Source organism: Thermobia domestica, chromosome 9 (genome assembly GCF_964235325.1).
Source record: "Thermobia domestica chromosome 9, izTheDome1.hap1.1, whole genome shotgun sequence".
In the NCBI taxonomy this organism is placed as follows: Eukaryota; Metazoa; Arthropoda; class Insecta; order Zygentoma; family Lepismatidae; genus Thermobia; species Thermobia domestica.
In genome coordinates this window covers 180,286,633-180,298,867 of record NC_137462.1, presented here as the reverse complement: position 1 = coordinate 180,298,867, position 12,235 = coordinate 180,286,633, and the positions used below count along the sequence as shown (strand labels likewise).

Below are 12,235 nucleotides of genomic sequence, written 5' to 3'. Positions count from 1 at the left end.
TCTTACTTTTGTATCACTTTGGCATATAACACATTTCCCTTTTTGGAATGGGTTCAGAGAGTCTATAGCTAACAAAAGTTTATCAGGAGATCTCAATCAGCTGCTATCACTCATGTTTATGTCACCAAGTCAATAGAATACCTGCTATACACAAAATGTAACAACACCGAAACTAGATATTACCTGCCACTGCAATTGCAGTCACTGCTTAAGAAACTTTAACCAATACTGTCTGCCAATATGAAGAAAATATCTACCAAACCAATAAAAAAAATCACACCATGCTATTTCTGTAAGCGGCAGTCTTCAAGAAAATCTTCTAAAAGCAAGGTTGTTATACAGTACTCAATTTTATAGGTGCAAGTATTACTAAACAGACACACTTTTTAAAAAATTGACTTTCGTTCACCCCCTGTATAAATAGTTTATTATGGCAACTTAACACACACTAGTGAGATTTTTCTTTTTCTTAAATTTCAAAATATTTGAATTCATAACTTTGAAAAAACTTTTAAAAGAAAAAAAAACAAAAACAAAATAGTCAACCAATCAGTTTAGAGATAATTCCAGAAGTTGACCGATCATGTTAAAGGTAATAAAAAGAAACAAAGGGGGGAGAACTCGAGAGGTGATACAACAAACTGGAAATTATTTATTTTTATAAAAATAATGTTACTAATATATTTCAATTGAAACCTTCTAACAACTGCATGTAACAAAAAGATTATATAATAAAAATCACTCATTTTTTTAGAATTGCAAAATTAGACTTAAATTTCTTTAGAAATTAAGTGAAAATGTTATTCAAATATGTTTTAAAAATAAAATTATTTTCTTTGCCATAAATAAGATTCATATTCAGATTCAAATAAGAATACTTAACCATATTTTCTAAATTGAGCTTTCATTCCCATCCGTTGATGAGTGAGTGGGCCGTAGATGGCTACACCTTCTCTTGGCCAGAGATATGAAAGACAAACTACGTTTGACACAAAAATGTTGAATATAGGTCTCATGATTCACGAAATATTAACTCATCATTAAAATATATTCACCATTCTTAAAAATGACGTCCAGAAAATGTTGATTTTTTTTAAAAGATAGCATGATATGTTTTTTTAAATTACATGCTTAGTTTGTTAGATATCGACATATTTCTCGGAGATATTAGTGGTGTATCAAAGTTTATTTAAAGATGAGTTGCATCTATCTAGTGGCAGTGTTTCCAGCCATGAGAAATTTTAATTCCCGAATGTAGGTGAAAATTTTGAGAAAAGTTCCATTTTTCCCTTTATAATTTTCCTCTTATTAGTAGTTTGAAACAAATATACCAGCATCTGAAAACCTTGTCTTTGGCCGACACAACGCACTATAGAAAATTTCAATAGGATAATTAGGGAAGCTGCAGCACCTGCATAGCTTCGTCGACGAAAACATCAAAAAGCGCACCGTATCGAAAGGGTTAGAATGACGTTCAGAACCTAATCGGCCCGGATTAGAAATGTCTACGCAAGCTAAATTAATTCAATAATGATCCGAGAACACAAATCAAAAATCCAATTCTCTGGACCTCGATTTTTTTTACGGGGGTATACTATGGGTCCTGGACTAATACCCTGGAATTTGGTACACTAACGCCAGTTGACACGCAAAACTCTGAATACTTTTTAGATTACCTGATATCATTGTTTTAAAGTATTCGTTAAATCAGACTTATTGTTGCTGTGTTTAAGATGACCAACCACAAGTTGAATCTCTGTCTGTCTGTCCGCCTGTTTCACCGTAGCTCTGGTTAAACATTCGATTTTAATGAAACTGTATATGCCTTCCTCCAATCTTTAAAAATAACCTTATTGTTTAACTTTGTAAGAACCTATCAAAAATAAGGGAGTGAAAGGGAATAGAATCATCCCTATCCTATAAGTTTTCACATACAGAACACCAATTTCAGGTAGGAACTACGTAAACATGATTTGAATTCGATAAAACGTAGCTCATACTTTCTTTACGGCATCCTACTCATCCTCAATGGTTGCAGTTGAAACCGATGAAGTAGTTGGTAAAAGATATAAGTTCCCAAAACTTCGAAGTTTCTTTATTGAAATAATATGATACTAAGAAAATAATGTTCTTTCATAATAACAATATGGCATATACTTTCTTTCAGGCTTACCAATCACCCCATTTCATGCGACAAAAGTTCGTCAAGAATTTAAGGGTGAATCGCTAAGCGCATATTTCCGTTCAGGCTTTCAATGATTCTTCCTAAACACAGTTAAAGTCAGTAAAAAATAAGGAATGGATGTACTTTACCGATCCAGCCACTTCCTCACAACCAAAATCTCTAGCAATGTGAGACAATTTCCCACTATTAGCAGGACGATCAATATCTTTTTGAGCTGTAGTCAAATCTAAAAAGCCGAAGGTTACCAGGCGTTCGTCCTATTTTAGCTGTTGCTCTGTTTTGTTCATTCTCAAATGGGACGTTAAATGTCCGTTTTATGAAGAAAAAAAAAAAACATAGTGTCCCGTAAATATCATTTAAAATTTAAATAAGGAGAGCAATTACACACACACTCGTTAAAATGACGGTGTACAAAGCTATTTTCGTAATATTATTCATGGAGAATGTTTAAGCCGTGCAGCCCTTTCCACTGGCCTCGTGATTAGAGCATTTGAATGTGGTGCATACACTCTCGCGTTCAATTCCCGAGGATAACACTAAAGTTAATTTTAGAACCATTCACTTTCATTAATCATCCGTCTCATCTAGCCTGAAGGCCGTAACCATGGGATATTGAACAAAAACGCTGCGTTTCATTTCAGTTTAGGTCATGTCTAGAACTTAGCGTCCAATGCAGTCTGCGAATAAGTTGGGACTTTCCGCTCTCCCCAGTTCATGTGTGTCCCGTTTTTGCAAATTAGAACTCTGCTCACTTTAAAAGAGCCTCTAGTTTCAGCATCTTTGCTGACACTAACTAAACTATAGACGAAATACCCCACTGAATGAATGAATGTGAGAGGGTGTATTAAAGATCAGAGTAAGATTTCGTATTAATATATTTATTGAATCGTATTTCGTTATTGTCGGTGCTGTTAGTTTTGTTTTCGTAAAGAAATAAGTTACTGTTTACATATGCAAATAAAATTGACATTTCCACTGATTTCATATTTTATTGCACTAAAATACTTCACTGCTAGCTGATTACGGAGAACACTTCCTTTCGCTCATGCGATGATTCTAACTAGTCGAAATTTGCGATTGAATTCCGGTTTGCTGCTCGTGCGCTTAAAACAATGGTCGCCATGTTTATACGTAATACGGTTCAGGGAAAACTGCCTGTGCCGCTCAGTAGGGAAATGGTTCAGCGAAAGATATGATGCATGCAATGTGTACGAGGTTGCTAATAAAACAAATAAAAGTAACAGATTTAAGGCTTCTTTAAAAAATAAATTATTTGTCTATGTATTTATCACCAATTATTTGAATATATAAAGTTGTAGTGTACTAATTCGCAATATTATTGACATTGTTTGCAGCATGAGTTAAAATAATTTATGTTCTAATGTTTGGGTCACCGACCTACCTTCCGAAGCGAATTTTGCTATATGAAACGTGGACTTACAGTTTAGGGTGGAATCTGAATGCCGTAATGTGTTCAAGTGTCAGTGTGGGAGAACATCGAAATTAAACGCATTATAGTGGTTCGGATACCACTTTAAACTGTACGGCCACGTCTCATTTAGCCTCGTTACTTAAGAGAGACGCTACTAAAATTCTGTAAGCAAGCAAACAACTAACGGAATATCTTCCTACATGGATAGAGCAGTGCGTACTTGAAAGGGTCTAACGATGTAGTCTCATCGGAATTCTCAGATATTCTTGTTCGAAAGGCTAGGTAGAATTGGTCAAATAGATGTAGCAATCAGCAACATGCTTTTCGAGCCCAGCCAGATAAGGTGGTCCTTACTAATTCGGCCTACTAATTGTGGAAATATAATTACTTTTTTTACTGTCACCCTCCACTTCTAGGTTATAGTGCTTCTAGGGTAGACATATCTGAAAATAATGTAATGTGCTGTACATTCCTGTACTGAGTTCTTACAATTACAACTTATTTCATGCCATAAATGCATTTACTATTGTGGCAACTGATATGCCAAATACGTACTCTCTTTTACCTTTCAACTTACAGCAAATGGCACAAATGTTACTGCAGTTCATAACTTTGATTCTTAACGTGATAAACATACTGATTGCTTAACCGATTTCACCTAATGGTTTAGCATTTAGTTCAGCTTACACCTTTTTCTGTACCAAAAGCAGTGTAATGTAGGTGGCTATTTTTGTTTAATCAGTTGGAGATAGAGTGGCTGAGTAGTAGTACATTCTACTGTAGTGGAAGAACTGCTATTTTGAAGCTAGGTGGTGGACAGCATTATAATGTTCTCTTGAGTTCTCCGGTTTACTTTTACTGTTTTCATTCTACAAATTCTTTTATCATCGATCACATGTATTTATCGTTCGTTTGATCTGCCGAGTATAACCACGGAAGCTAAACTAAAGGCATCTTTTCCGTTGCTGTACGAAGTTGCGCTTTACAATATTTGGCTGCCCAAATTGAGTGATCAAAATGTTACAAAATGAACTTTTTAAACACCGGTATTAAGTTTTGTTTTGCTTTTGTGTTGGTATATGGCGTGGCGTCTAGGAAATGACACTGTAAAATGCCCATGGATTATTTAAGTCGGAAAATAAATTAAATCGAAATCAAGTAAAATTAGTAAGAAATAACCCCTACCTTTTCAAGGTGATGGGTAGTGTACAACTATACTTGGTGTGATCGGAAAGTTTTAAGACTGGGCTTGTAATTTAAAAATGGCAGTACTTACAGGCTATTGCGATGGGTCTCCTTCAAAGTAGTCCCTTGCTACCTGAACACACCGATTCCGATGATGTTTCCACTTCTGAAAGCATTCCTGAAAATTATCTTTCGTGAGGGTGTGAAGAACTCTCTCCGTATTTGCCTGGATGTCTTCAGTTGAATCAAGTCTCGTCCTTTCAGCGACAATTGCAATTTAGGAAACAGGTAGATGTCGGTAGAAGCCAAATAAGGGAAATAGGGAGTTGTAGAAGCTCAGGAATGTTGAATTTAGCCAGAAATTCCTGGATCGAAAACGCACAGTGCGCCGGTGCGTTGTTGTGTTGGAGGATCCAATTCTTATCTTTCTAGAGGACAGGCCTTTTCCTCCGCAAATTTTCACGCAAATGCTGAAGGACTCTTCTGTAGTATTCCTGGTTGATTGTCTGCCCCCTAGGGGCAAATGCATGATGCACGATACCCGTAGAATCGAGAAAAAAGAAAACACCAACATTGTCTTCACATTCAACCGACTTTGTCGTGGTGTGAATCTGGGCTCTTCCATTGAGAAGATTGGGCTTTTATTTCTGGGTCATACCCATAAACCTATGTTTCATACCTGTTATTACCTTGTTTAACAATTATGAGCCTGTTTCGATCCGATTAAGCAGGTCTTGGGACACTTCAGGTTGGTGTTGTTTCTGCTCGACTGGCAACAATTTCGGAATGAATTTTGCGGACACTGGATGCATGTCCAAATGGTCAGTTAAGATTGACTGAACCGCGCAGAAACAAGTTCAGGTCGTCAGCCATCTCCTTAATTGTAAGTCTACGGTCCGAGCGCACTAAATCGCGAACTTTCTGTTTTCCGTGGTTTATGTACTGGAAGGTCGGCCGGACCGGGGGTCAACTTGGACTGAGTCAAGAGCTTATTCGTGGCTAATCGGTTAGAGTACGCGCCTTTGGCGTGGGAGACCCGGGTTCGCTTCCCGACGGGAGCTCGTGATTTGGATTCCACGTTAATCAGTAGGTCCACGTCTCATATAGCCTCGCTGTTGAACGGGACGTTAAACTCAAAATCAACTCGACTGAGTCGATGCCATCTTTGAATCGCTTAAGCCAGATATATACGTTTGACCGGGTCAAACATTTATCTCCAAGAGCTGTTTTTAAGAGTTCAAAAGTCTCCGAAGCAAATTTCCCGGTTTTAAAACAAAATTTGACAAACGCGTTGTTCCAGTTTTCATCCATTTTGCGCAATTAATAATCCGCCACGTCACACACACACTTTCGCACTCAGTGAGTTGCTGCGCTGTACTGAACCGATATCGCAGTGATTCTTGCAGCACGTATCAAGGTCACACCAAGTCACGCTAACGGGCAATTATATCGACTCTTGAGCAGTAGCACCATCTGTCTTAAAACTTTCCAATCACACCACGTAGTTAAGAGGGAGAAAATTGTATTCGTGACAATCTCAAACCAAATGTTTATGTACCAACCCAAAAACTTCGTGAGCACTTGAGTAAAATATTCGTATACAAGTAATGATAAATGGAATAGTTCATTTTATTGTTTTTCTGCGTGTATTACACGTAGCATTCGTCAAAAATTATTTAAATGTTTTTGACGAAATGCGATATAACTGTTTCAATTTGGAAAAATTACCATCTTTCGGATGATCTTGTGCCTGATCTTTGTAAACGTTAATTAGTATGAATACTTTTGAAATTTGGTCAACGATTACAGTTGGTCCGGATTTTTGAAACTGTACTGTTTTTCTACTACTTAATACCAAATGACTATTTGTTGTAACTGAGAAAAAAATTATGGTAATGAAAGCAATATTCATCAAAAGCAGATCTATTACTTATATATATAAAATTACTATTTTCAAATCATCTTATGCTGTCAATTTGTGGTTTTTAATTCGATTGATAATCACCTGTATTATTTGATGTCTGCCAAGTGGGCACATGATCTAATTTTTAATAATAATAAAAGGAATTCATTGATAGCATATTGATTACGCATGACCTCACACATATTGCAATAAATAGTCGAAACGATGGTAATCTAGTGTTGTTGTATGGTGAAAATGGGCTTCTTCCTAGCTTAGCGTATGAGTCTTCCGCGTGTAAGATCCGGATTTGATTCCCGGCGGGTTCGGATTCCATGTTAAGTTTAGATTCACGTCTCGTACAATCTCTGTCTTGGAAGGAACTCTTAATAATGCTGTGGAATTCAATGGTGAAAATACAGCAATCAATTTTCCTATAAAATGTTAACGATTCATTTTCATTTATATGCTTGTATAATAATAATAGTAAAATGTTACCTGAGTACGTCTTGTTTTATTTGTATACAATGTTAAGTAACTCTTGGCTTCGATAACCTTCGCGAGGGTCGAAAACATCATTCCATGTAGCCACATAATAATAATAATAAAAAAATCTTGATATCGTTTCCCAGAAATTCTTATTTTTCTAACCTGTTGTTGGTATTTTTCTTTGGGTTGACTACCAAGTTATCTTCGGTTGCTGTTTCGTGTAATATTTTCGCAAATAATGAAAAGAAACTGAAATTATTATTATCTTAAGCACAAAATTCCCTTTTTTTTTTATCAGGAATGTAGCTAGGTAATATAGTTTTAAATCGAATTTTCGTCCCTTGCAAAAGATAACGGTCAAGAATGGTACCGAAAATTCGGGTAAACAATAAAACATGACATACTCAGATAAATATTTTATTTTACTTAATATTAAACCAAATTTTCCTGGAGATATTTGTAATTTAAAAAAGTTCAATTCCTGGTTTTCCATTTACTTTATTTCACCTTTTACGTTTGAAACGACTGACTGCATTCATGTAAGTTGAACTCGAATGATGAAGCAGTCAGTGCGTAAGCTGAAGTAAATAAAACATGGATGAAATAACAAAAAACGAACTACTTCAATTACAATTTTCTTGCTATTTGCAAAGAGGTTATTATTACTTATTACCTTCTAATAAAAATGTTTTACGTTTTCAGGTGGTCGGAAATACAGATATTCATAAGAAGATGGTGGTCGACGTGTAGCAGTTGTACAAATTTTTTTTTGCTTTTAAGGTGTTTCAAAGGAACTTTCGGTGTCAATTCAAGTCCTTACCTTTGGGTGCATGGGGTGGTTGTTGAGTTTAAATTGCCTCTTTCATCCTGGATCATTGAAGTCTGAGTAAACAGTAGATAAGGAAGAAATTATTGAATGCAACACTTATGTTGTGGAACCCTAATTTCTAACTGCTGTTAATTCAGTAGATGGTGTGTTAAAAGAACACCTGTGATATGTTACATTTTCTACTAGAATTTGTCATTGTTGCCAGGAGTTTCATGTGCTACACGTCATATTTTTTCTTTCTTTTTTTTTTTATTCCTCCATGTCTACATACGTTTGTTGTCTACCTCCATTCACCATAAGTCTTAAGGGGAGTGTTCATGTATTATACGATACAATTTGTGTGTTTTAGCTCCTCTTTGCTAAATATTAGCAAGTGCAATGTACATGTTGTAAAAAAAAAAAAAATACTATTTATATATTCTCCTGCATTCATATTTTGCTTTTGTCATGATCTTTACCCCTGCAAGGAAGTGACAGACATGTCATTACTTCCTCTGTTGAAAATAGCACACAAGTTATTGCGAGGGAAACGTTTGTTATTTCAACTGAGAAGTTTTATCTGTGCATGTTAGTAAAATAAATGTCTTTATATTATTAAGACCTGTGTATATTTAATGTGTTAATATTTACTCTTTTATTGTACATAAATCAACTATTTTGCCTGTGTATAATTTAAATGATTGAAACAAAATACTAGGGTGCCTTTTTTTAAAACCTTACTTTTGTGTGTTACCTAATAAAATCCTTTTCTAGAATTGCATTGTTTAGAAGTTAACTATCGATTTGTCATGTAAATTGTGTTTATTGTAATTATGTTGAGTGTATTTGTACTTCTGGCACCATCATTTTCCATTATTATTAATTTGAGAAATTTAATCGGGATAGTTTTGAAAATTTAATTACTGTTTATTTTTATTAGGTTGAATTATTGGTAGAGTAATATTTTTTAACATGTTGAAGTTACGAGTAATTACGGTAATTAGATCTATTTTGGTGGTTGAAAGGTTGTGAACATATATTAATTCTTAGTTATAAGTTAATTTTTTTTTCTTTTACACGTATGTGCAATTTGTATAGATATTTTGTAAAGGGGCTGTGATTGTGTGCTATTTATCCCCTTATAGCCAATGATGGTGCCATTCTTAAGTCTTGTATTTAGACTTTGAATTTTATGTATCTTTTTTCAACCTTCCAAATAAACAAACATCTTGAGATGATTCAACTTGGAAAAAGTGTATATATTTTAAAGCAATAATAAATCAAAGTATTTGCTGTAAAAGCAATGGAATCCTTGATTTGAAAGGAGGTAGTTATATCTACGGGAAGAAAAGTTGCGCAGGTGTTGCTTAAATTTACAATTCGTTCAGTGATTTCATCCTCAATACCTGCTGACATATGTCGACCAATACTTAATTTTTCAACAATGATTACTAACAGTGTTAATTAAAGCTAACACTGTATGAAGGCTCTAATCAAGTATTACTTTGTAAATTATCCACTCCTCGTATTTGGTTTGAAATTGGGTTCGTTTCCCTGATGGGAATACAGGGTTGGCTGGTTTAAACCAAAAAACGAAAAATGTTCGGTACATCGTAATGAACACACATTTGTGGGTTATCACGTTTCACTCCCGTATATTATTCGTATTATATTCAGACCTAAATTCTCCATTCATTACTCAAAAGGATTATACTACAAAAGCAACTTTTTTATAGTTTATTATTGTTATGCAATTGGAAAATTCTAAATATTGTTTCGTTTTAATAATGTTTATTGTTGATAAAATACATAGAAATTCCGTTCTATTTTTTAAGGGGGAAGTCATACAAACCCTACGAGAGGCATTTATTGAAATCAGAAGTATCTTTGGTATCTGTTTATGTATAAATGGGTCAGAGCCAAAGTGGACCCAATTAATTCGTATCTTTATTCACTTTTCTTACTGATATGCAAATTAAGTCGTCGTATTTCTTTAACTTGGACTAAATTAGTTCTTCTGCACTTGAAGTATTTTGAAATTGTCCATATGTAATTCTGTATAATGGTTTCACTTGTGCAACTGTTTATCTTTTTGTCCTTAAAGGATTCTTGACAATTATATTGACAAGTAGACCTATGTAAAGATCAGTAGAACGTGTTTTTATCAGGAGTCCTTCCTGAGTGCGTCGGCAGACGTATCGTATTTGTGGCCAATTAGTCCCGGTTTCGAGTTCAAGTGGAGGACAATTTCTCTCGGATGTAAGCAGAGAAGCGGTTTGGATTCCGCTTTAAGCTTATGGGACCCCTTCCAACATAACCTGGTTGTTGTATAGTAACACCAAGGCGAAACAAACTTATTTCTGTCCATATAAATACATGAAGTAAATTATTTAAACCAAGAAAACTTTTTTTTTTTTTTTTTTTTTTTTAAATAAAAACCATGGTTTTTGCCAACCCTGTGGGAATATACATATTGCAGTAATTAACGTTTAACTGTAGACCAAGGGTTCGCATTTTCCGTACGAAGCCCTTGTACCCCAAAACTTCTTTCAAAAAACATTACAAGAGTGAAAAAGAAATTGGTCGGATAAACTCAGACAGATATTAAATTTGACTCATGTGAAAGGAGCAGTTTCACAATGCAAATCTGCGTTTTAATATACGTTGTACACTTCTTAAAATCACAATATTCTGACACCCAGCTTAGAGTTACCTGCTGAAGCCGTGTCTTCTTTTGGTCTCTGTGCTGCTAAAATACATGCATAGTTGGTATTCATTGAGTAAACGAGGGATTGAAAATGCTTATTTGCATTCATGTTTAAATATTCCAATACAATAATTGGAGTAAAATTTTCATTTTATTAACATTGTTGAAAGATAGGGAGTAATCCTCAGATACAACACTTCAGTAAGTAAGCAAAATCTGGAATGGAAAACTGCATATTTCACAGGAAACTTGTTTCAGTGTACATGAATAGATATAGGGATATATGAATAGATATATTTTCATAGGTACAAACTTTATTCATTTTTGTGATTTTAAAATCAAAGCAGACTTTCTAATGCCAAAACACATCTGACCTGCCCAAAATAGCCAAGTTTCATTAATTGCAATTATTATTTGAACACTTACATCTTTCTATCAAAAATTGAATTGAATTTTTATGACAAGTTCACACTTTACCAATACCCAGTTATATAATTGACAACGATGACTAGGCAATAAAATAGAAAGATCAGTCAACAAGTAAACACACAATTTGCTCGGTAATGGTTAAGCACTAGAAAAATGAAATTTTGAAAATAGAAGTATTGGTCTTCATCACTTAAACTGTACCCAATTTTCATTTCCCGTTTTTGCAGGAGTCAACCATAAATGATGAAGGTAACATTATACTGCGCTTACGTGTAGTGATCGAATCCAGGGATAGCTCAGCAACATCAATTCACACTAAGGTGTTGCAAGTCAATGAGCACAACAAAATGAATCGAAGTAGTGTGTGCCGATAGCTTAAGCGGTTTCGGCTTGGTGATCACAGTATCCAGAACTAACTACGGTACAGGGTAACAGTCACAACTGATGAAAATGCATTAATTATTGAGGAACTCCTCTAAAATGAAATGTGCATCACCAAGAGAGAGATATCATGGAGCACAGGTATAGCAAATGATCTGTGTTGACGCTAATCCAACGATTAGGATATGGAAAATAATGCAAATCAGGAAGAAAGTAAATGTATGTGATTGGCGAAGTTTCTTTAGGAACTGTCCAGAATGTCCTCCTCTCCGTTTAGCCCCCACATAACTCCACTGGATTTCTGTCTTATCTGAACGACTGAAGGCTCAGCTGAGCTCACTGCGTGTGAAAGAGTAGTGGCTTGCATTTGTCATGGAAACAAAGATGGCTGTAGCGCAATGAAGCAAATAGATCATATATATTCGGTGACATTCCCAAAGACCAATGTTTCTGTTTGAAAATTTCATTTCGCTGTGCTTACCAATTACTGAGCTACAGTGGAATGTGCGTTACTTCCTAACCGACCTTTGTACTGCTCTACGCATGAACACGAAATCTGTAGTTCTATGGTGGCCTTTCCCTTCGGTGTGCTATGATTTTATTAATCATGTAAAACGTGCCACGTACAGTGTTCACAGAAATTATTCAAATATAATATTGGAACAAAATGCAAAGGCAGTGAAACATGCGGCAAGCAAAACGCCGTAGCACTTTCACAC

The 12,235-nt window shown here is 35.1% G+C and overlaps 1 protein-coding gene across 1 annotated transcript in view; it reads left to right on the top strand.

The window, feature by feature from the left end:
- The window catches only part of LOC145660480 (calcineurin subunit B type 2), a 71,319-nt gene extending 62,067 nt beyond the window's left edge, over positions 1-9,252 (top strand). The window contains exon 6 of the mRNA XM_081725552.1: positions 7,894-9,252. Coding sequence (XP_081581678.1) covers positions 7,894-7,941 — 48 coding nt within the window. The 3' untranslated portion in view covers positions 7,942-9,252. The remainder of the gene's footprint in view (positions 1-7,893) is intronic.
- The last annotated feature ends 2,983 nt before the right edge of the window (positions 9,253-12,235 follow it).